At 46.6% G+C, this 26,479-nt stretch overlaps 1 protein-coding gene across 1 annotated transcript in view; it reads left to right on the top strand.

Moving 5' to 3' along the window:
* Positions 1-26,479, top strand: part of B3GAT2 (beta-1,3-glucuronyltransferase 2) — a 422,486-nt gene that overhangs the window by 252,795 nt on the left and 143,212 nt on the right. The window contains exon 2 of the mRNA XM_078648022.1: positions 10,000-10,144. Coding sequence (XP_078504148.1) covers positions 10,000-10,144 — 145 coding nt within the window. The remainder of the gene's footprint in view (positions 1-9,999; positions 10,145-26,479) is intronic.

Below are 26,479 nucleotides of genomic sequence, written 5' to 3'. Positions count from 1 at the left end.
AACAGGAGGTAATGAGCGCCCAGCTGGCTCTAGAAAGGCTACTCAGACACCCACTGGGCCGCTGGCTGTTCGAACAATAGAGACTCCGACCAAATCGGTCTCCCAGATTGCTCAAAAAAGAGGCCCACAGCAGCACTCGGACACCGGCCCCTCGGGCATTGCCCGAATGCCCGCGTTACCAATCCGACGCTGCTCTGTATCAGGTTGGGATGAGCCAATAAAAGTAGAAGCTTCTGGAACCCATTCACCCACCACTGACCACCCCTGTTAAATGAACAAAAAGATTCGCCACTGCTGATTATATCTATTTTGTGTTATTCCTTGAATTGAGCAAAAACAACAATTGATGGACAGAATGCAGAACAATGTCATACATCCACCCCAGTGCAGAGATCTGGGCCTAAATCCATCGTTTTTTTGCACTCCACACCACCCCAGGTCAGACATGGCTATATGCAAATCAGCCTCATTGACCCTGTGCCTCATGGGAACAGTCCAGCCCGAACTGCCAAGCCATGTCTTTCCTGGACCGGAATCAAGCATCCAAGGACCGGTTTCTGGCTATCAGCCTTCATCAGCCTGGATAGCTTGACTCCAGTGGTGTGGAGAGCACGGGACTCACGTCTGAGCATACCCATCCTTGTATGTAAATACAAGGGTTGTGCTCCAAAATAATTGTTTTTAAAACTTCAAACAATATAAGCCAATGAGCACCCCTTTTCGCAAACAGAACAGTACGAAATGTTATGGTTGTAGCTCGAACAAGTAGGAGATGCAGAAGCACTTTGAGAGTTGCCATCACTCTCCATTTACCTCCATGACTGTCTGATAAGTTTTGCCACTAGATACTCTTCCCCGATTGAGTCACAGAAACGGACTCGCCAACATGGAAGACCAAGAATGTTTAATCTCGCAATAGAAATACAAGATAGAATGTGGAGCAATAAGGCATTCCCTCCATAACTTACTCCTTCGCATGAGTCCTTCGAGAAACCGGACTCGCCAACAAAGGGAAATAATCATTGTTCAAATCAAATAAACCAAAGTTCAGCGTACATCTAAGAATGAAAGGACCTTACTTTATAAATCATCCAGCACCCTTACTGGACCAGGAAAATTCCACCAAATGTCAGAGAAACTAATAAACTGCAGCTCCGTCTGCAGTCTTTCTGGCTATATCTGGGTTTCCTGATGTCGCGCACTACGGTGTGTCTGACGTCTCCAACTCAAATTCTGCTGGGAAATGAACTTCCCGTCTTGTCCGAGCAGCCGTACCCGCACTGCTTCAGCCTGTCAGTGTACGCATCCGATGCTTTCTGACAGATGTCGCTGTGGCCGCTCGGGCTCCGTCGCACTTGCCAATAGCACAAACAAGCATTTACAATGCAATGGTCTCGGCAATATTATAGGTAGAGCTATTGGCATTGCTCATTTTTTTTTCCTGTATCCCTAAATAAATGGCATTGTCATTTGTATTGGCAATAGCTTATTTGCTTGCATATGCGAGACCTATTGCATTAGCAGAGAGAGCGTGAGGTAGTGAAATAGAGATAGAGTGAGGTAGTGACAGAGAGAGAGAGATAGAAAGAGAGTGTGAGGTAGTGAGATATAGAGAGAGTGAGGTATTGAGTTAGAGAGAGAGAGAGTGAAGTTGTGAGGTAGTGAGATAGAGATTGAGGTAGTGAGTGAGTGAGGTATTGAGGCTTTGATAGAGTGAGTTGTGAGTTAGTGAGATAGATTTAGTGGAGTAGTGATGTTGAGAGAGTGAGGTAGTGAGAGTGAAAGAGTGAGTTAATTAGAGAGTGAGTGAGGTAGGTAGTGATGGAGAGAGAGTGAGGTAGTGAAAGTGAGAGAGTGAGATAGGTTGTTCAGCGAGAGCAGTCATTTCTGCACGAAGCGCCAAAAGGGCATTGCTCAAAGCCTATAAAACAGTAGAACATTAAAGAGAATAATACACTTAGGCACAATTTTAAAAAGTATTTTGAGGCGTGGCCTGACTGACAATGCAGTAGGACGCACGTTGTGGGAGCCCTGGGCCGCCGCCAGCATCTTTAGCGATCTTAAGCAGCTCGATAGCAGCGGGGGGCCCACGACTCGGCTCCCCATATGGCGGAAGTACCTGGGTGGCGGAGCCGAGCCATGCTGACCCCCGGAACCGGCGGGGGGGGTGACGAGATCGGACCCAGCGGATGAGCGCGCTGCCCTGCCGGGTCGTGGTCGCTATCTTGGAGATCGGGGCCTTCTGGGCCCTGGTGTGAGTGGACAGTGTTGGTATTCTGCGGAGCCCCCCCTCCCCCGCGACCTCTGCCCTCACGCAAGCCCAGAGGTTCCCAGCAGCTCCAGCTCTCCCCTCCTCCGCCTCGCTGCAGTCCTGGGCCCCGACCCTGCAAGTAACCGCATTAACAGAAGCGATAATGAGATGTAGCTAAGAGGTGCTGTGTCCATCTCCTGCGCTCTGCACAGCGACTTCCAAACCAAACGTCTCCCGAGTCCCTCGCTATACTGCCCCCCCCCCCCCCCCCCGTGAGGAGTCCTCTCACTCACCAACTTCACATAGACACCAGCTGTGGTCCGAAACCCCCAAGTCCCCATGTCCTGCGCCCTCCCACATTTACCTCTCCCACTCATCACCTCTGTATACCCCACCGCCTCTCTCACCCACTCACTGAAGACTCGCAGCGCATAAATGCATTTGCCCTCCTCGCCCATAAGTTTAGATCACCCCCGATCTCTCCGACTCTACTCATTCTGTGTTTAACCCCGTCCTTTCATTCCACCCTCCCCAGAGCTTCGAAGCCACGGAGGCGCTATGTAAAACTTAATTGATAAGGGAATGCAAACAGCACATCACAATAAGACTGGGATCTGGGCTCCCCTCGGCCCGGTCCCTGGGCCACAGAGACAGGGCAGCTGCCTACACTGCACGGAACCAAAGTGGTACTCACTCTTCTTGAAGAGGGGCAGGAGCGACGACAGGTTTCTCCCCATGAAAACCACCATGTCCCAGGTGTAGAGCCTGGCTGCAGCCCAGAGGGCGGTGGGGCTGGACGGGCTGCATCCCTTCACAGCCCCAGCATCACTTCACAGCCCCAGCATCCCTTCACAGCCCAGCATCCCTTCACAGCCCCAGCATCCCATCACAGCCCCAGCATCCCATCACAGCCCCAGCATCCCATCGCAGCCCCAGCATCTCTTCGCAGCCCCAGCATCTCTTCGCAGCCCCAGCATCTCTCCACAGACCCACCATCACTCACATCCTCAGCATCTCTCCACAGTCCCACCATCACTCACATCCTCAGCATCTCTCCACAATCCCACCATCACTCACACCCTCAGCATCTCTCCACAGTCCCACCATCACTCACATCCTCAGCATCTCTCCACAGACTCACCATCACCCCGAATGCAACTGCCTCCTCCTTACCCTCCCTTTTCTCCTCAGCCCCTTATTCGCCCCACACCCCAGCATTTCTTCTTGGCCCTATGTTCTCTCCACAGCCCCAGCAGCTCTCCTGGACCCACGGATCTCTTCGCCCCTCTCCAGCCTCGACATCACTGCGCGCTTGTGAATCGTTCATAGCACACATTTTCCCCAAACTCAGTTTTTTTATTTTCGGGGAGGATGAGGGGCCCTGGGGCCCTGACAGCGAAGCAGACACGAGGACGAATGACGGAGGCCTCTTCTAAGAGTCGATAAAAGGGGGGTATGTCCGTTTCCCGCCCACCCCCAGCTCTCGCCTGGGGTGGGGGGCACGGATGAACCCGGTTCAGCTGGCCTGGGGTCGCCCATTATCCCCGCTGGCCGAGGAGGCAGGCTGATGGCCCCTTCACACCTCTTCAGCACCTGAGAAGCGCCCGCCCAGGTGCGCCCAGCGCCTCGAGGCTGAGCGACGGCTTCTGGCCGCTGACAGTCCTGGCAGGGGGTGCGACCCCAGCAAGCGGGCGCCAGTCTGGCGCAGCCCGAGCCCTTTACAGCTGGCACCTTCACGGGGGCCCGCTCGGTGCTATTAAAGAGCCCCTCCTCGCGCTGCCGTGGCGTCTGACTTTATTTGATGATGCCGTGCCCTAAAATGTATGGGCAGATTATGCAAGTAAATGTATCCTCTGGTGTTGTTACAGAGACAACTCCTTTAACGTCCCTGCTGCACTCGACACCCCCAAAGAAGGAATGGAATGTCCCTCGGCTCCAAGAGCGTAGCTAGCATTTGGTGCAGCGGGTGCAGGGGCACCGGGGCACAATAAACCTGGGAAATGCTCGCTATACTGCCCCCCGTGAGGAGTCCTCTCACTCACCACCTTCACACAGACACCAGCTGTGGTCCAAAACCCCAAGTCCCCATGTCCTGCGCCCTCCCACATTTACCTCTCCCACTCATCACCTCTGTATACCCCACCGCCTCTCTCACCCACTCACTGAAGACTCGCAGCGCATAAATGCATTTGCCCTCCTCGCCCATAAGTTTAGATCACCCCTGATCTCTCCGACTCTACTCATTCTGTGTTTAACCCCGTCCTTTCATTCCACCCTCCCCAGAGCTTCGAAGCCACGGAGGCGCTATGTAAAACTTTATTGATAAGAAATGCAAACAGCACATCACAATAAGACCGGGATCTGGGCTCCCCTCGGCCCGGTCCCTGGGCCACAGAGACAGGGCAGCTGCCTACACTGCCCGGAACCAAAGTGGTACTCACTCTTCTTGAAGAGGGGCAGGAGCGACGACAGGTTTCTCCCCATGAAAACCACCATGTCCCAGGTGTAGAGCCTGGCTGCAGCCTAGAGGGCGGTGGGGCTGGACGGGCTGACCGGGACAGAGCGGGGCTCAGGCTGCTCTTCCCATCACCCAGAACAGCGCTTCCTCTGCAGTGTCCATCCGAGAGAGGAGCCCATATGGCGGAAGTACCTGGGTGGCGGAGCTGAGCCATGCTGACCCCGGGAACCGGCGGGGGGTGACGAGATCGGACCCAGCGGATGAGCGCGCTGCCCTGCCGGGTCGTGGTCGCCATCTTGGAGATCGGGGCCTTCTGGGCCCTGGTGTGAGTGGACAGTGTCGGTATCCTGCGAAGCCCCCCTGGAGGAGGGTAGTGGCTCACTGAGGGCCACGCTGGAGCAGCACAGGAACTGGGGACTTCGAGAACGGCATCGGAGGACTGCATGCACGCTGTCGCTCTGCCCGATTGCAACCGGAGGCCTCCACAACGCGGACCCACCACGGATCGGGGAAGGCAGGGACTGCGGCCTGGTCGAGAGCTACGGTGCCTGACTGAGCCCCCGAGCTCCATCACTGCAGACCTGATGCTGACGGCCCTTTCGGTGTCGAGAGGTGAGGCGGCTTAGACAACTGTCGGAGGCTTACGGGTGGACATCGCCGCTGCGCTGATCTCGCTGCCCTGATCCTATGGGGACTCTGGATACCTCCCGGGGCCCTGCAGGCAAGGTGGCGGGGGGGGGCTAGGGCTGTCTCCTGAGGGGATCCTGCCTAGCTAGCTTCCCGCTCGCCCGCCGACAGTGAATAAGATATTGGTACAAGGTGGAATAGAGCCCGGCAGCACAGGCGAGGATGAAGGGAGTCCTGCAGCTCATCTTAGGGACCAAAAAAAATGGCGGCCGCTAGCTTCCGTCTTTTTCGGAATGGGGGCGTGGTTTTGAGGTTCTGAGTGACAGGCAATGTCACTGTCTAAAGAACAGCAAAACTTACGCCCCCAAATCCGAAAAAGACGGGGCTAAATTGGAGTGATGCATCTCTCCTCCAATGGCTGGCCTCCATTTAGGAAGCCAGCCAATGGGGGAGAGACGGGTCAGGGAGGCGGGTTCTAAAGCCGTACTAAGAATCATTAAATCTCCTCCCCAGACTGCGCAAGCGCAGCCTTTAGGTCCTCGACCTAAAAAGGTGCCAGAAGTCACCAGCACGGCTGTAAATGTGCTACCAGCTGACAAATCCCGCTGGCACTCGTGAGTGGCCGGCAAATGTCGTGGGCACCCGGCAAGTCACGCCGAGCTCTCCAGCATGCGCAAAAACAAGACTCGAGCTCACCAATGGAAAACAAATTGGGGAAGAAAGCAGAATTTATTGGAAACTCTGCGTTCTCCGCATAGCACAGAGTTCCCAAATTCCGCAAACTCTGCGAGCGGAGCAGAATTTTACACCCAGGCCTAGTGAAAGCCCAGTTAGTGTTTCTTTAATTTGCAGGCAGAGGCATGGTGAATCCCTCGCTTTAGCATCTACAGTAGGGGGCTTTATGGGCCTCTTATCTAAAACTTGGCAGATATGCGATCATAATTGACTAAAAGGAAGAAAGAAAGGTTGATTGCTAGAAAAGGGAGAGATGGGTGTACGAGTGGATACATCAGACAGTGAAAGGATAGATTGATGAGTGGGTGTAAATATGGGTGGATCAAAGGATGTATGGATGAGTGGACAAAAGGATGGATGAGTGGGTATAAGGATGGATTGATGGGTAAGTGAAAGGATGGGTGAGTGAAAGAATGGATGGGTGAGTTGGTGGGTGAAAGGATGGGTGCCCAAAAGGATAATCAGTGTAAGGATGGATGAGTTGGTGAAAAGATAGGTAGATGAATGGGTGAGAGGATGGGTGGGTGAATGAGTGGATGCATGCGTATATAATGGATATGTGAACAGGTACATACATGGGCGGAATGGCTGATAGACGGAATGGTGAAAGATTCGAATGATGGGTGAAAGAATGAATGAATGACAAAATGCAAAGGTGAATTGGTGGCAATTTGCAGATACAAGAAGGGTGAAACAATGAAACAATGATGGATAGATGCTAGGATGGAAGTGACAAGGGAGCTCTTCTAGGGAGGTGTGGGCTTCCATGCATTGCAGGCTTGGTGCCATCAGAGATTTGGTTGAAAATGGGGGATATTTACATTTTCTGGCTACTCCCTTGCCTGTAGGCACTCTTTCACCTCTAATCTGCTACTAACTTCTACCCATGGAGAGTCTGATATCCACATATTTTTAATTTCCCAAGGATAGACAGGGGGTAATGATATGTTTTGCTTCATAGTGCACAAGGTTTTGAAAGTGGCCTGTAAAGGGCATAAGTACAGTATGCTTTGAGCTTAAGCTAGAAAAATCATTATAGGCTTGGCTTAGAGTTCGGTAGTTGGGTTACTCCAGCACAAACATGATGAATATCCTACCCACCTTATTACAAGTGCCAGAGGATACAATGCACATGTTTGAAGGCGGACGAGATATCCGTCACATTTGTTATGTAGTAACCTGACAACTGAACCTAAAGGAGGCCTTGTGTCTCATGAACGCTTCAGGGTTAGGGACTTTTCAGCACTTAGCTTTCCTTCTTAGAAGGCAGCCAGAGATTTCATGATGCTCTCATCACTTAGGCGGGAGAGGAGCCCAGCCATTAGTTCTAGGTGAATTCACGGTAGCATATGTTCTGTGGTCTTACAAGACATTCAGGGTCATAGTTACAAAGAAATGCGGTGTTATGTCAAATTTAGCAACGCCACACTCCAACATTTTTAAAACACAGGGATGCGCAGTATTTTCAAAAATACGACGCATGCCTGCATTTCCCCTAGAGCTGGCACTAAAAAATCTGCCTAGCGCCAATGCAGGCACCCTTGCACCTTGTTGCAAGCGTGCCTGCGCTTGCAGGGGCAATTATTTATGTGCAGGAAGGGACAACTTCCTGCACATAAACAATTAATAATGGTGATTTGCTCTTTCTATGTGTGCGACAGAATGCAGCACACTTAGAAGGAGCAAAAAACGAGGAGAAATTAAAGTTTATCCTCGTATCGCCATTCTAAGACCAGGTATTACTTGGCCTTGGATTTTGGGGCTGCCCCAGCCTTTTAAATCTGGGGCAGCGTCAAAATGCACTGGGTGCTGCGGTAGAATGCCCACAGCAACACCCATTGCCTGCTCCTTTGCTGCAGCAGACTGCTGCTGAAAGGGGCATATTCACAAGGTGACGTTAAGTGGCTTAGCGCCACCTTGTAAATATGGGGAATGGAGCTATGCCACTGGAGTGTCAGAAAAAGTGACGCTCCTGTGGCGTTAGGGGATTGTAAATATGCCCCTCATTGTGCTGTACTATGCTTTCTCACATGCTGTCTCTGCATTACTGGAGCTGTCCCTTGTAATGAGCCAAAGGACTTCATCCATTAGTTTGGCTTATTGTTATGCCACAGATTTCCGAGATGTGTTATTCTCCCTGCTTCATTGCGAGTCAACATGCGTGCAACCATCACTCCCTCACATGCAAAACACCTCCACCACGTTATTCAAACACAGTGGAGATTGTCTGAAACAACAAGGAAGGGGTCTGGACTAATTAACAAACTAAAACAAAAGGACACACTAATAACGTAAATAAATGGCACGTCTCCCTGTTGAAATAAAAGACCTTACAGTACTTCTCAACTCTAAGTTGTAGATAATGTTTTGAATTGCTTGCTTTTCTCACACATTATATTGTTTCGATTCATAAAACTTACCAGAGGGATCTCTGTTGGGTACTCTATTCTCAGTCTTAAATGGCTATTTCAACCTTCAACTGGCTTGCCTATTCCTTGGAAAACCTAAAAGTATATTGCTTAGTTCTATGTGAACTAAATCCTTCTCTGAATGACCAGTTAACCCCTCACTCTAAATGACACTTACCGTGGACTGGGGTGACTCTACATGAATTACTTGACGCTGGCTGGGCTTCCCTTATGTGCCCATGTCTGCATACATTAAGATCTCCTCAATAGAAAAATAGAACCAAATTCCCTAAAGGTTCGCTCATAATTGTACCCTTTTTGCTGTATACGTAATAATGTACCTCCATAAAATATAGCGGAGAATATTATTCAGCATCTCAGTTTTTTGGTAATATAATACTCTCAGCCTCTAACCGTTTGTTTCATAGACAACAAAACCTATTGGTGAGACATAATATCCTTATATTATATAATAGGTGCACCTATTTATAATGTGAAAGGAACGAACACCAGAGTTTCTGGTACTTTTCTTTATCACCTCCCTGTGTAGTTGACAAATTTGATCCACATCTTAAACTGGTCTTCTTAAAAATGTAAATCTTTCTTAAGTCTAATGACTAAGTGACCCATTAAGAAGACTGATAGGTATGGGAGGCAGAAAAAAACATGTTATTGCTTTCAGGATCAACATTCTGAAGTTGTTTTACCAACATGTACATTTGCCCTCATGCTACTTCTGACTTCAGCAGTGAAGTTCAAAATGAACATTATACATCTCGATTTGTTTGAAACTTTAAGGACACTGAACAATAGGGTAAGCATTGAAAGAGTACAGGGGAGCATCCGAACATAAAAGCAATACAATTTCGTAACACTAATTCTAAGTCTAAATAAATATAAGTAGATATTGTAATAAAAAGTCACAGTTACATTAAAGTTAAATTTGGCAGCTCCTCCAAGGGCTTATCACAGGCCCCTGCAGCACAGTGCGACGCCAACCCTCCAGAGGGCCCCCAACCCTTAAGGGGGACCCATTAAGCCTAAGGCCCATGAATATTTGTGAGATATGGGAGACTCAGCCCCTCATAATCTGCAGAGAGAGGCCCATCATTTAGTGTAACATCACAGAGCTCCTCCCATACTGCAGGAGCACATACTGAATTGCTTAACATTTCGAACTATTGTTAAGTAAAGTAGCACCATTAAAGAAAATTGAGCAAACAAGAGAGGGAAAGAGAGAGAGGCAAAAGTGAGCCTTTTCCATGCACTGGGCCATCTTCAGTGATCATGCACCACTCTCTCCTTTCCTCATTTCTGACTGCAGTTTTATGTCTTTTTATGCTGCTATTCAAACTAGTAATGCTCCATTAACCTCACAGAGAGCAGCAACTAAAAACGGTAATCTAGAAAATGCTGTTTATCTTTTGGGGTCTGTATCTGATTATCATTCGTTTTATCTTCGTGCAGCCATCATCTCACATAACCCACAAATATGTAATGTTTCTTCTCTCCCTCTGCAGATGCGCACAACTCGAAAGGTGTCCGTTTGGCCAGTAGGGCTGGTAGGTGGACGTCGCTACGAACGCCCGGTGGTAGAAAATGGAAAAGTTGTTGGCTGGTATACAGGCTGGAGAGCGGATAGACCTTTTGCTGTTGATATGGCAGGTAAGTGTGAAAACTCAGTTTAGGTCTGACCTGATGTCGTAGTCTGAAATAATTATTTTTACCTAGGGTCTGATTATGACTTTGGCGGTGTGGTCACCACACCCGTGCCCGCCCCCACACCACCAAAGTCAACCGCCACCCTACAGATTACGAGTCTTTTCATGGTCTAGCGGGCAGGCAGTATGGCGCTCCTGCGGCGGTCTAGTTCTAAGGCTCATATGTGAGCCTTTGAACTGCAGCGCCAAAGCAAGTTTCTGAAGGGTGTGCAGTCCATACCATGCAGGAACTGAGGTGCATGCACACAGGGGGGCACACCATGTGCCCCCTGCTTGCACCCCCATGTACAGAAGCACCAGGGGACCCTGTAGCACCCTCTTACTTTCCGGACAGCCACACTTTTCATGGCGGGATCACCACAATGAAAAGTGCAGAGGTCAGGAAAATTGTAATATGCTTGGCAGTCCCACAGCGGCACTGCCAGCATATTGTTGCCCCAGACTGCCACTCCACCACCAAGGGATTACGGATCCTGGCAGTAGAGGTGGTCCTATAGCAGTCCAAATGTGGAATCGTAATATGGTGGTTAGACCACTGGTGCGGCAGTCCCTGACCACCACCCACCCCCACCGCAAGTTTGGCGGTCCTGTGGACCACCAAACCCATATCTAGGCCCCAATTCTTTAAAATATATAATGAGTAGCCTTTAAGTTCCTCACAGAGAAATATTGCACTGTAACCTCATGGCATTGGCTGGATGATATCATTAGCTGTTTGATGCATCATTCTGCCTCCTATGAAATGTTTCCATTGAAATGGAGGTGGGACTACATTCCTTCTCACAAGTACTTCACACATTACATTATTTATCCATTGACAATCAGTGTGCAGAAAGCAATCTTTTTTGTTTTTACACTGCTCTGGCATTATTTCGTGCTTTATATTATAAAATGCAAGTCAGACCTTGTGCTGTAGCCTAAGCTTGTTGTGAGTGTATTCATACTTAACTGGTTGCTTTATCTAAGTATTGGTTGCTTTATCTAATTATTGTGTCATTATAAGAAAATGGGGATATAGTAGTATGCTAGGTACTGTTAGAGTACACGCTCCCGCTGATATCCTGTAGTTGAACCAATGATTAGTTTTGGAATTAGTTTACATTACATATAATAACAGAGTCTTGAAAATAATGAACTACGGTCAATTTTATGTCAAGCCTTTTGCTCCCCAGCCCTCCCAGCTTGTCTGTAAAGCAAAAAAACAGTTATTTGTGTTGGCTATAGAGTAGACAGTAAGGATTGTTTTTTTGTTTCTCCTGCATTCCACATATTCTTTAAAAGCACAAGCTTTGGCACACAAATGCTTTAAAGGTGCTAGGAGAAGGGCTGTCTTCTACATGCACTTAGCTGGCATCTGAGGCAGAAGTTAAACTCACCATGACACTTCTCCCGGAGGCCCATACATCTCTTCCCTGGGCTAGGATAGGAGGACCAAGTAATTGAATCATATAAAAAGTAAATTAGACCTCGACAAGCATTTTTCTTTAAATTCTAAAACTAACCTATTCTTTTTTAAATTCTGTTTAGTTCCTTGAGTGAAAAGTATTTGAAAAATGACCCATACCATTTATAAAGATTGAAAACATTGAATTCATATCGTTTTGAAATACTATAAGATATGTTTGCTTTTCCTCACGTATGTTTTTTTTCTTTTACTTCTATTAAACAGTACCTTATAGACAAACATCGGCAAGGCCGGCAGCTGAGTACTTGCGTTATAAGATGTTGTCTTTGCCGGTACTTGTTTACATTTGACTGTAGTATTAATGCTACAATGGCAAACCTACAACCCATAAATAGACATCTGGCAGTCTTTAGGGTTCTTGTAGAACAGTGCATGACAAGAATATTTTTCAGCATTTTATACAAAATCTTGACAGGTACAGCTGCAGATGGATGGAGTCTGAAACCCCAAGCTTAAGGGAAAGCCTGTGACATCTGCAACCTTAGTAGATGAAACCACAGAGGCTTCCAAATTGATCTCATCAATCCCGAGGTGTAAAGTCGGAGTAGCCCGCAGCTCCTTCTAGCTGTCAGCTGCTCATGCTTGGGTGATCTTTCGTGTATACATCTCAACCACTCCAGTGCTCACAATTCAGATTTTCCACTCACAGACAGCTGTTCCTCAATGTCATGCAAGCTTTGTTTTTTCTACTTTTGAGATGCGGCAATACTTCCCACTGCAGCAATGTCATAGAATAATAATCTTTTTCTTGATTTTTTGTAGGGCCTTAGTGCTTAATTTGTATAAAAAAAAAATTACGTGCCAGGGCCCTCATCAGGAGGCTACTGCAGCCTGCACCATCCATTGCTTTTGCCAGCGCAACCAATGACAGAACCAAACAAGGGACTAATTATCACACTCCTACAAGTGTGACAATCCAGACTGTCCGCTGTCCTGGCAGGCTTGACCCAGACGTGCTACGGACGGACCGCCGTATTTATTACAGTGTGGCGGTGTTTGGAGGAGTTCCTTTCTGCGGGAAGGTGTAGATACTTCCACTCTGCTATTTAATGTCTATGTCATCATTTGGAGACGCTCCCTAAAGAAACTCCCTATTCTGTGGACCAAGGTGTGTTTGTGTGACGGTGCATCCGGGAGGAAGATTAAATAAGTGATTGGCGTCCTTTTTCAACAAAACACTAATGTACCCGAGAGGTCCTTATCCTGAGATTAATGTGGGATCTCCTTTAACATTCCGCAGAGTTACAGAATGGATATATTGCTCCCACCCCGTTTTGGTCTCTATACATTCTCAGAGACCCTAGGATAAATTTGTCAGATATTTATACTGACTCCATTGATTTGCCCCCTTGTGACTAAATGGTTGGATGAATAACAGTGGAAAATAGAATCAAGGAAAGGATTGGTTAATATGGAAATAATGATTTAATGCGCCCTGACGAAGGAGTCTAGTACTATAATCCCTTTCCGAAACGCGCGTCGGGTCTGTTCCTCTGTTCTTGTTGTATAGGTAATATATTATAGCTTTGCATTATATGAAATTCTTTTTCTTGTTACCTAATTTATTGTTTTGAGTCTGTGTGATTGGTAAGACTATGTGTCTGATTGGGTTGTGTCTTTGAATTGATTGGGCATTTATGTGCGTTTTGTTTGCGATCTGGGGGTACTGGATATATATTATAAATATGTGTACATAAAATATGTGTAAAGTATGGTACCATGACTATGATATGGTGCTACTGCAATGTTCTGAATTATTAGAAAACTGAGTAAATAAAAAGAAAATGTTTTTTCAATAATCTCTGTTTTTGGGACAATGTCATTATTTGAATTTATGTAGGATATATTACCTATATCAAAGTGTATACTAGTGAGAGGTTTTTGTTCTTGTTGTTGACAATCCAGACTATTCCAGGCCCCCAAAGCTGTAAGATTAGCATGGAAGACAAGTAATAGTCATTTTAATGTATATTGAATTAGTAAACAGCTGTTGTTGTGCTCACTCTAAAACAGACAAACAGTCCACCAAGTGGCAGACTGTCAGTGCTGGTGCTGCCAATTAAGTGCCGGTGCTGAGCACCGGAAACCACGGGCTCAAATTAAGCCCTGCTGACCTTGCTGCCTTCAAAAACGACTTGCGGCCCCCGCTCCACGGGAGCCGCTTGTAGTCGTGGATCAGGTTATCATTTCTGCCTGGGGGATTTTAAACGCTTATCATTCGTGTTGTATTCGGGACTGCTGCTGATTAAAGAGCCAGACTTTACCCTGCCCCTTTGAGCTGCTGCTGGACTCGGGGGTGCGGGACTGCGGGGCCCAGAGGTCTTAGCGCTTCTTCTACCATGCGCACCTGGTGCCTCTTCCCGCCCCTCCTCCCTGCTGACCTTGCTGCCTTCAAATACGACTCGCGGCACCCGCTCCGCGGGAGCCGCTCGTAGTTGTGGATCAGGTTATCATTTCTGCCTGGTGGATTTTAAACGCTCATCATTCGTGTTGTATTCGGGACTGCTGCTGAGTAAAGAGCCAGACTTTACCCTGCCCCTTTGAGCTGCTGCTGGACTCGGGGGTGCGGGACTGCGAGGCCCAGAGGTCTTAGCGCTTCTTCTACCACGCGCACCTGGTGCCTCTTCCCGCCCCCTCCTCCTCCCACTTAAGGAACGCCCCGCACGCCACCGAGGGACGGAGCGCGGGGCAAAGCCCGAGCAAAGGGCGGGCCGTCTGTGGCCGTCAGGGGCCAGAAGAGGTCGGGCCGGGCCCCCCCTCTAAGTTCACTTGTACCATACTGGATTGTCCTTTACCTGTTTTAGTTGTTTTAATAACGATTTAAGGCTAACTGGTAATTTGTAATATTTCTATTATATTGTACACTGTTTACATCTTTTCCAGGGTATTTGTATAAATAACATGGCCGCCTTGTCGGTAAAAGGGGATAAGTTGGGGCTTAAATCTACCAGTGGGAGTCTTATGGGAACGCTGGATAACTATATTACTCGGGTCTCAGCCGCCTTAGACCAAGAGATAGTTGACGTAGAAAAAAGGCTGTCAACTGAAATATTTTCTAAACGGTCTTCCCTGGGATTAATACAGCAATGCTTAACCCCGGAGAACCGTTTAAGCCAACGGTTAAGTGACCTAGGATTGCCTGAGATCAGCATAGAGTCTGATTCATTCAGTAATGTCTCTCTGGAGATTAGCTCACTGATCTTACAGACAGGTAGCGCCATTCAGGTAGAACCTGTTCCTTGTACGACATCCCCCCCGCTTAAATCCACTAGTCATATAGAGGACTCGCCATCCTGTAGCAACTTGCCGATAGGTAAAAGAAAGCACGGGGCTGGAAGTCAGAAAGGTAATTGTCCTACAATCCCAAAATTAGTGAACAAAGAGGCCATATCCCTGGGTGTTCCGAACTATCTGAAAAACGCCTAACGGCAATCAATGCTAGAACCTATAGCTGCCGTTCATGGAGATGAGGCCTTGATAGGGCAGATAGAACATATAATTAGATCTTTAATTCTCCCTATAATAGAGAGGCTGAAAATAATCACCGCTAACTTGGGAAAGCTGGAACAAGTCTCTACTGATAATTCTAAAATGTTATATTCTTTAAACGATAATATGAAAGTGGGTGTTGATATCACACAAGTAACTGAAAGGGTAGAGATCACTGACCCCCCCATATTAGTCCCATGTAAACCTGTATCGCAATTAGATAAGGGGCCTGTGGATAATAATGTTAATAGGTCAATAGATCCAAGGGGTAGAGACCTGGCAAAAGGGGGAAGTCAGTATTCTTTAAGGGCCCAGCAGTTGCATCAGGAGGTCGGTGTACAGTCAGCCATACGGATGTCTGGCCCTCCTCATTCAAATAAGCTGGTCCAGGGTACAGGCAACCAATCGGTCTTAGATTTACCCCCCCAGAGTACTCCTTTATTGATAGTTTTGGCCAACGTCCCCTCTCTACGGCAAGATGAAAGAGAGGATTTCTTTCAATTGAAGAACAAGGTAACCCATTGGCTTACGCAAAACATTGCTGGTGGCTATGCAGTAGGTCAAAATATTATCATGGCCCGTCGTGTTACATGGTTGGGCTGCTCTAGGAAGACCAGAGAGGGCGACTGCATAGTCATAAATGGTAATAGTCCCATACCAGTAGCTAGGATCCTATGGGAGGTAGAGTGTAGCTTAATGACGGGGGGTCAGGGCATCGAAATATTCCCTCTACGGTTTTTTTATAGACCAGAGAATCAGACCACTTTTAGCAATAGGAATTATACGAATGGGATGCCTGTCAACAATACTTGTTCATTCAGGGAAACAGGAGGGTGGAATACAGTACCCAGGAAACTTAATAGAGCTTGGTTGAGAGGTGGCCCAGGAGATATCGCAGCTGTGGAGGCCTCAAACAGATTTATGCTCTCTCGGACCTCAATGACTGTGATTGACTGGGTGATAAAACAGCTAGTTGTTATTTGCAGGACAACGCTATTACTCCACCTGTCCTCCCCTTATCTATGGCGGGCATGGGGGACGGAAACACCGATCAGGACACAGTAATCAGTAATATCCCTGCTCTTATCGCCCCCCCTACAGTAATTCCCTTAGGATCATCTGCCCGTGTTAGGTATGGTGTGGGAAAGCTACTATCATGGAACATCGCTGGTATGCGTAGCAAACAGGAATCTCAGGAGTGGCTAAACTTTATTAAAACCTATGATGTGTGCATTTTTCAGGAGACATGGCTCTGTGAACCATCTTTTGCACAGGGGTTTTTGAATTATTCTGTTCCAGCAACAAAAGGTCCCAAGGGGCGACCCATGGGCGGTTTAACCATATGGGTTCGTCAGAGCATGTCCCTTACCGTTTAGGTGGTAGACGTTGGAAGTAACGACATCCAATATATTAAAGTGGACTTGGGCCCCCTAGGTTGGCTCGATATCTACAATGTCTATGCCAGGGGTAACAAGGGCGGGAGGTCGGAAGTTTTAGCGGCTTTGAGTTCCCTCCTTGAAACCCATTCTTTGGACAATAACATCATAATAGCTGGTGACTTGAACCGTACATTCGAACCTCTGGCTATCTGCGATGATTTTGCAGGGGATGAAGACGATAGGCAATGGGGGGTCCCCAAATTAGTGTTGAGTCCTGTTACTCGTTGGACCGAGGATATTATATGCCTAAATTCTATTTGCTTCGAAAGGGGTTTAAGGGCATTAAATGGGAGGACTACGAGTGACAGGGTCGGGGCATGTACCTTCGATAGTGGGCGACACAGGAGTAGAATAGACTATGTTTTGTGTAGCATGGAACTTTGGAAATTAGTCTGTGATATGGAAGTCAAGTGGAGGATCGAAAGCGATCACAACCCGCTGTGCGTAGTGCACAAGGAGTGGACGCTTGACAAAGCGACCCTGATTTTTGAGAAGGACAGTGCCCCTTTGATCGTCCCTACTAATGACATGCGTAGGCTAAAATGGTCATTCGTTGTGTCCAACCAACAGTCCATGGATAACATTAATACTGAGGAGGACAGAGCTATAAATGCTATGGAGCAAGTTAACACAACCATATCAGGTATGGGCAATGTAACCAAAATCCATTAAAACCTCTTTTCTACCATCAGTAATTATTTCTTGAAACCGGTTAGGAAGTTTAGAGGGGAAATTGTTAAGCCAGCAAAGTGGTACAACACCCAGTGTAGGAGTGCCCGTCTAGCTTTGGGCACTGCAATTAAGAGTAGAGAATTGGTGGCTATTCGTACGGCTAGAAAAGAGTATAAGAATAGCATATCTACAGCAAAAAAACTGTGGGACGAGCTCCACTGGAAAGAGCTAATGGATGCCAGTGGGAAAAAAGATTCCAGGCTCTTTTGGAACATCTTAAAATGGGGTGGAGTACCCGACCCCCCTGATAACAACATTGCAGAAGAGGATTGGGTGAACTATTTTAAGCCCCAGTACGCCGAAACGCAGCATGGAAGTGAGACGGTTGGCTTCAGGTCGGTTTACTACCAAGAAAATTCGTTCAGTAGTAACGAAGTAATGACGGCACTAAGGACAGTGACAAGTGGTAGAGCCCCAGGTTTAGACGGGGTGCCAGCAGATCTCTTCATCCATGATAAGGAGCTTTGGATTAAGTACATCTCTCTCCTTGTTAATGCAGTGTCACAGGGGGCTCCTGTGCCGACATCTTGGCAAGGTGCGGTTATAATACCCATATTTAAGAAAGGAGATCGATCTCAACCAGGGAATTATAGGCCCATAAGCTTGATTGACACCATTCAAAAGGTGGTCGGGAGGATGGTAGTCAATAGGCTATTAGACTGGGCTGAGGAGACCAATGCCCTGTCTCCATTCCAAGCAAAGTTTCGAGCGTCCACCAGTACGGTGGACCAGGTTTTCCGTTTCACATTACTGCAGTGGAGAACTGTGTTACTGGGCAAGGGCAGCCTGTATGCGGCTTTTGTCGACCTCCGGGCTGCCTTTGACCTGGTTCCCAGGTCTAAGCTGTGGTCTGTATTGAAGAACTTGGGTCTACCTGTCGAATTGTTGTCCATGATAAAGCGGCTGCATGAAGCGAACTTCGCTAAAATTCAGTGGGGAGGGCAGGGAGTGGTTACAGCAGAGCGGGGAGTCAGACAAGGGTGCTCGATGGCTCCAACACTCTTTACACTGTTTATTAATGGAGTTGTGGCTCGTATGCTATCTGTCAACGTGGATGCTCCTTCTTTAGCTGGTACAAAGACACCGATTTTAATGTTCGCTGATGACACTTTGATTTTATCAAAGACTCCAAATGGTTTACAGCGTGCACTACTTATTTTCGATGATTTTTGTAGGGAGCACAGCTTAGAAGTAAATGTGGCCAAAACCAAGCTTATGGCTTTTAATCCCCATCGTAGTTTCAGACCTAAGCTAGTAATGAATGATCGTCCTTTAGAGATAGTTAATGCCTTTATGTATCTAAGTATCTATGTAACAAATGATCTTAGATGGTCCCAGCACATAGATATCGCAGATTTGCGACATAGACAATTGGCTGGTGCTCTTAGTATAGAGCATAGAAAATCTAGAACTAAACCAATCAAACCGGCATTACAGGTCTATGAGGCAAAGGCCCTCGGCTCTGCACTATACGGTGCCGAGCTGTGGGGCTTTGAGAAACTACAGTCCTTACAGAAATCGGAAAATAAGTTTTTTAGGAGCATCACCAGCCTTCCCAAGTCTACTCCATTGCTCCCACTCAGGTATGATTTGGGCAGGAAGGCGGTAGTAGATCTAGCTAGGCTCCGTCCCATCTTATATTGGAGGAGGCTCTGGACTACACCTGAGCTCTCTCACTATGCAGAGGGGTTCTTAGACATAATCAAAGCGGATGTGTTCCACAAAATTGGATGGCTGAACGTTCTCAGAGTAACGCTGGGCGACCTCGGCCTTCAAATGCTCTGGGATAACCCGACGGGTGCCTCATTCCCTTAAAAAAAGTCCTAAAAGAAATATATTGGGAGAATGTGGCCATTCGAAATTGGAGAGGCACCAATGCTGCATCTATGGCTGGTGAATTTTTAGAAGCTAAACTGTACCCAAGCCTAGAACTTTATTGGGATGCCATTACCACACCTAGGGACAGGAAGCTCTTCTTTCAAATTAGAGCAGGTGTCCTCCCCCTCAGATTTCTAACACCCAGGTGGGGGAGTACAGCCAATAGTAATTGTCCAGTTTGTGGTGCACATAAGGAAACAATTGGCCATTTCCTATTTGCTTGTAAATTCTATGAAGAACCCAGGCGTATTTGGTTATCCCCAGTGTGTAAGAACTTAGGTATCACCAGTAGCGTTGTAGCCTTAAGAATTATATGTTCTAGCACTTCACTGCCTTTAATTATAGCTACAGCCAAATTTTTAGGATGGGCGTGGACCATCAGACAGAAGTCTCTAGGTAGCTGACCGTCCTTTATTGTATTTCACGATCGGTTGTATTTTAAATACTGAATATTTTTTTTATTTGCTAAATCATTATCTGTAATTTTATATGTTACCATGGCTTTCCATGTTTTAAATTTTCTGTTTGTTATTCAAGTCTAACTACAAGTCTAACTATAATAGTTGTGTTTTTAATGGTGCTTTTATACTTGTGATTGTATGTGCTTTTATGAGGAAAAAACTCGAATAAAGCATTTCTGACTGACTGACTGACAAATTAAGCACTGGGGCCTGTTCACGTTCGTTTTAGTGATGAACTGAAAGCTTCAGTCTTAGAAATGAATTATTTGCGAGAAAACAATTAGTACAATTATTGAAGGACTCAATACATGGAATAAAAGGCCAAACTACTGTATACTGTAGATATATACATATACTTATGGTCTTTGATATAACAGGAAACTTTTTTGAACTAGGAAAACAAATAGGGAATTTATTCTAACTTGCTATCCAGTAATACTTAGAACCTTGCACTGGGTTAGTGTCACTAAAGTGACATTACCCAGCACAAAATGTTTTTTTCCTAATTTACTTTCCAGTACAAAACTTGTTTTGCACTGGAAAGTACCCTAAATGTTATGCAAAGCAGTGCAAAAGCTCTGCTTTGTGTTACTTGGCACCAAGAGGGCGTTCCATAGCCATTCCCACATATGGTAGACTCAGGCACACACTCTAGCACTATGGCGCTAAGGTGTGTGCCTAGCACACAGCAGCTAAAATTTGGCACAAGTGAGAGAGAGGGGAGGAAAGAGCCATATCTCTGTAGATATGGCACTCTCCTGCTCCCTCGCTATCATGCAACGCAACACAGCATTTTTGGCTGCTGCTCTGCATTTTGTTACTTTTTGAATATGTAGGCCATAGTGCCATAAAATCCAGCCCACGGCTATTGATAAAAAGAGTGCCTTTTGCACCTCTGATTTTATAATCGTATTGTGTCATATTTGCCTAATGGTTCTCAACAACAAGTACCCATAACCTGTGTCATGAGAAATGCAACATCTATGAGGCCCATCTTACTGTGTTAAATGAGTGGTTATTTGTGGAGAAATGATCCAGCCACTAGACCAGGCCCGGACTGGCCGTTGCAGGCACCAGGCAATCCCCCGGTCGGCCGCGAGGGTGGGGGCCGGTTTTGGGCCCCAGGGGGCCGGTTTTGTTACAGGGTCGTTTTTTGCAGCATAGCTGCAAAAACGGCACTGTAACAAAATCGGCCGAAAACCGGCACTAGCAAAGAGCGCGGTCGCACCCCCCAAACCCCCGGCGGGAGGGGGGGGCGGCCGAGCACTTTGCCAGGGCCGGTTTCGGTTCCCAGTCCGACCCTGCACTAGACTAGAAATTACAGAGCTTCCAGAAACAGTCATATTGCACACAGTTGCAGAGGTATTGAAGTGTTTACTGCTAGTCAACAGGGTAAGATATGTGAGCGCTTGCTGCTAGTCACCAGGGTGGTGTTTGATTGCTGTAATAAAGCGCTAAAATGGATTGGATGGAAGGAAAATAAAACACCGGTAACATCGGTATACCAAGGAAAATGCATAAAACAAGTTAAAAAAAACTTGCAGGATTTACAAGATGGGAAATTATAGGAATCTCCAGGGTGGAGGATGTATGGAATTTAGGTTATATGAAGTACTTCTCAGAACTATCAGAAGAATTTGAATTTGAGCTGCATAGACCACACTTCTACTAATATCTCAAACTGCAACATGCTCAGTCATGCCCTACAGAGGCAAGAGCACTGATCCATGAAATACAATCTATTAGAAGCTAAGATTACAATAGGTTCCACATATATATTGTACTCTAATCAATAATCGCCTGGTAAAAAAGGTCACATGACCTGGAATTGTACAGTAACACACAAATAATGGGCATCTATTGCATACATTTTAGCAGAGGGTACGCAACCTTTAGTGGCTCTGACACCAAATGTAACAGTACTAAGAAGAATGGAGAAGCAGGCCTAACTTAGATACATGAAAACACTGATTTAACATGCCTGTTTACCTGCAAAAAGAGGTATAGCCAAGCACAGGCCGTCACTGGCATCACCCACAGTGTAAGAATGGAAGCAGGGTATGGATAGATGTGCCCTACTGAGAAAAAAAAACAGTGAACTTGGCAGGAGGCTGTCCACTTAGACATTTAAAAATATGGGACCCCTGGATATCATATTTAGGTCCTGACATCTGAACCTGCAGGTCAAATGTAAGATGAATACTGAATCTCAATTTACATAAGTGAACATTATTTCAATGTTATGTAGGGATGGCCAACTCCATTATGTGATGTTATATTTTAATAGAATTGAAAATTACCAGTGGGGTTTATTAATCATCTCTTCAAAAAAGTATAGGCAGCAATAGGAGCTGAGACACAATTTAATGTGGTTACAAGACTTGTGGATTAAGAACAATGGAGCACTGAGCAAATTAAAAGACTAGAGACAAAGATTCCCCAAAAAATTCTTTAGAGAGACACTATATAATGCATCATTATATGCCAGTCCCCACTTTCAATGCATATGATTTAAGCCAATGTTCTTTATTTAATCTTTTATATACAATTATATTATGTCAATATTTGAACCATGGTATGTAAGGATTCAAGAAACTAACACATGCTTCACGAATTCTACCGTTCCTTCATGGAGCTGAAAAACATGATAAGCAAAAAGAACGCTAAGACATCTCACTATTACACAAGAATACAAAAAGCATTCATAACATTTGCCACTATGTAATCACAATTATTACAACAACCAAACTAATGTATGTTTTGGGAGTAATTATATAAGTCCTTTAAGAGACAATATTTCATCTTGTTATTTTTTTTTATAGAGGCTTTTGTAGCGCGCTCTGTTACTAAAATGATAGTATCCTGGCGCGGGAGAAAGGGAGGACAGATCAAATTATATCCAGATTAGAGGGACAACCATTAGGCAGTGATGTTAAAGAAATGGGTTTTTAAGCCCTTCCTGAACGCCGTAATGGACGTGGATGTTCTCAAATGGAGAGGAAGGGTATTGCAAGCTCTCGCCGCTCTGACAGAGATGGATTGGCCGCCGAGCCTGCTGTATTTAAACTTTGGCACATTCATTTGGTGGAGATTGGTAGACCTGAGAGGGCGGTTGGGGATATAAAGGGAAAATCTTTTTCTCAGGTAAACTGGACCCGTTTGATGGACTGCTCGGTATGCCAGCACAAGGATTTTAAATAAGATCCTTTGAGCAACTGGAAGCCAGTGGAGAGTTCTAAGAGGTTGACGAACACTAGAACTTCTGGGTATATTAAACAACAGCCGAACCGCAGCATTTTGAAGGACTTGAAGGCGATGAATCAGATAGGCCGGAAGTCCACAAAAGAGGGCATTCGCATAATCCAATCTGGATAATATGAGGGCGCGAATGACCGTCTCCTTGGCCTCTCTCGGAAGCAGAGGGAGAAATCTGCGCAGGGTTTTTAGTGTGGAAAAGCAAATCCCAGTAAGTCTTTTCAGATGGTTATTAAATACATCTATTAATTATAATTTCACCTTTTCATTTTAGCATTATGTGTATACATGGGAATTTAGGAAGTATTGATTCATAAAATCTAACCAATTGTCAATACTACATTTGGAAACACTAGCATGTTTCCTATTGACGGGATTATAGCACACATATTATGCTTACAGTTCTACGGTTTCCATTTGGAATATTCTCAAAACTGTAAAAATGCCATTCATCACGTCAAATTAGAACAATAGTGTTAACTACTTTTGCTCACTTTCTGACAATTGGATAGAATCATACAAACGATATTGTGAGAAAGTGGATTATGAGTTCTAGCGGGTGCACAGACTGCAAACCCCCTCAGCACACTCCTCCAGTGCTTTCAGGGCGACTATAGCTTGTCTCCTGCACCACCAACACATCAGAACCATCCTAAAGACGACCAGGAAGAATGGAGGGCCCTTTCAATGTGATGAAGCCACGATTCACATCTCAGCAGATTTCTTGCATGAGACGGCGGTTAAACGCAAATAGCTGCTAGCCCTGTGTCCCCGTCTGCAGGATACAGGCTCAAATTCAGCCTCTTGGCCGTGACTATTCTTACCATATGAGACCGTACTATGGAATTCGACAACCTGGAACGGCTGGTGGCCCACCTGGATGCTTTGGAGAGCACAATGAACTTCTCTTCTACCCCAGATGCGCCTTCACCTTCAGCGGAGGAGGGTACGGCACTGAGTGGGCCAATGGCCTGAAACCCACTCTTCTTTATGGTAAGTCATGCCCCACTTCACATCGCCATTCAAACAGGAAGGGACTGGTGATCAATATTCTGAACCAGGACAAGGGCTGGGATAAATCCAGAAGTATTTAGACATGAAGTATTTAGGCATTTAACCATCACGGAGGCTGCACCACCTGGGACAGCACAACCAATCTCCTCTGTTGGCATTAACTCGCCTAGACTTTATAAACAGACCCCCCAGGATATAGCGGCATGAACTAGTAAATTTAGCGGCACAAATCAGGAAATTTAGCGGCACAAATCTGGGAATTTAGCGGCATTTAGTGGCATTTTATTTTGGGTTTTTTTCGACCAAAAACACAGATATCTTTCTGTTAGAGTTATTTTACAACAGCAGGCCCCCACAGTACATTTGCACACACAAAGAGGGGCGTAGAGTACACAACAAAAGCCACAAGACAAACTAAGGCAAATCCATAAATTGGAAAAAACTGCCCTCACTCACATACCGAAGTATGTGACATGCTTCATCATAGGGCCTGCTTACAATACGCCCTGGTGTAGCCACACTCAGGGCGGAGCATAAGGGAGGGGGAAAAAATAATAAATTCTACACAACACAACGTATGACCATAAAACATAGACAACACGTAACATATAATGTGGTGAAGCCTGTGCAAATCACCCAGTGATGAAATAAATAGTCCAACAAAAGTGCAGTTAATGGCCCCCACAGTACATGCACACTCAAATAATTAGGGCCCCGGGGCCCGCCGCGTGCCCCGGGTGCGGCGGGCCCCCACAGGAATACACAAAAAAGTTTATGGTCCCCGGGGCCGGCCGCGTGCCCCGTGTGCGGCGGGCCCCCACAGGAATATACAAAAAAAAGATTTATGGCCCCCGGGGCCCGCCGCGTGCCCCATGTGCGGCGGGCCCCCACAGGAATATACAAAAAAAAGATTTATGGCCCCCGGGGCCCGCCGCGTGCCCCGTGTGCGGCGGGCCCCCACAGGAATATACAAAAAAAAAGATTTATGGCCCCGGGGCCCGCCGCGTGCCCCGTGTGCGGCGGGCCCCCATAGCGTGAAGGAAGGAAGGACTGTACCTGTTGCCGGCTGTCTCCTGCTTGCCGGTGCCGCTCCCTCCCCTGGTCTCATTGTCGTCGCGCTGCCGTGTTCCTTCCCGGGCTGGGCTGGGGGCTTGAGAAGAGGCGTTCGTCGTGTCCGCTGGCTTCTCTCTCCCCTTGGTTGGTCTCCTTGGTCTCCCTGCTGGGTGTCCGCTGCTCCGCTGCCGCTTCTCTTCTCCTGTTCTCCCGCGAAATCATGGAATGGCTGGCAAAACGGCAGATTTCGCGGGCGTTTGGGCAAATATTGCGGGATTTGCGGCGTTCGGCCGATTTCGCGATTTTTTTGCAAATCGCGATATCCTGGAGGGTCTGAATAAAGTGGACCCATCTCCATTTATCTATGATGGGTCGAGTACAGACCACAAAGGTGGTAACTGACCCATAGTTCAATTATGTATTAGGGATGCTGGCAAGCCAGGTCCCAAGCTCCTTCTTGACCTCCATTGATTCACTGATAAAGCGCTTGATTTGGGGGGCAGATAAACCTCGGGTCTGAATACTCACTTCTCTCTCATGGAGAACACCCATCCTTTTTGGTGCTCCTCTGCAGTCCAACTCCCACACTCCCTCAATGTGATAGCTAGCACTTCCACATGCGATCACCTCTTCGACATCCTCAGCGCCCACTCTTCCACAGATCCTGACATTGACCCTCCCTACAAGATCACTACTTCCATCGCCTCCTCTCAACCATCCATCAACAAGGCTCCGATCATGTATTCTTCTGAAGCTGGCACCCCCAACTGCCATGTTTTGGCTAGTTCTCTAAACTACAGTTCTCCCCTTCATAACGAACCCCTTAGGAGTCACCTCACTGACTCTACTCTTGACACTATCAATTCGAAAAGCAACTAATTAGGACTGACATCCTCAAAATAGTTAACATCACCTCCAACCTGGAACACCATTGGTCTTCACATACGTCTCACCTCCTGAATAATTACACTCCAACTCCCAATTACCAATCTGTCTTTCCCCCTGCTCACTCAAGGGCCATATATCCTTACTGGAAATCCTCACCAAACCATAGCCAATCCTCCCGACCTTAAAGACTAATCACCAGCTATCGAACAACAATATATTCTACCTCATTGAGTCCTATAACCAGGTTTCGACTGAACAAACTACATCCTCTACAAAAATCGAGTCTATTATCACTCACCCACTCATGACATCCCACCCCACCACCAGGTTTATTAATAAAATGAACCTCAAACAAGTCCCCATGCCAACCAGAACACTCAAAACATCTCTAAAATGTGTGCTACTCAATTGCAGGTCAGCTGTGAAACATGCGGCGGAAATAGCCGATATCATTCTTACCCAAGACCTGGACATCCTTATGCTCACTGAAACGTGGTTCAACAAATTCTCAAGCCCAATACTCAACTTACTAGCCCTTTCCAGTCATGACATCATCAGGTTAGACAGTCTCGGACGTCCTGGTGGTAGCTGACCTGTATATATAG

The sequence above is a fragment of the Lissotriton helveticus genome, chromosome 6 (assembly GCF_964261635.1).
Source record: "Lissotriton helveticus chromosome 6, aLisHel1.1, whole genome shotgun sequence".
In the NCBI taxonomy this organism is placed as follows: domain Eukaryota; kingdom Metazoa; phylum Chordata; class Amphibia; order Caudata; family Salamandridae; genus Lissotriton; species Lissotriton helveticus.
This window is presented reverse-complemented; position numbering and strand designations above follow the sequence as displayed.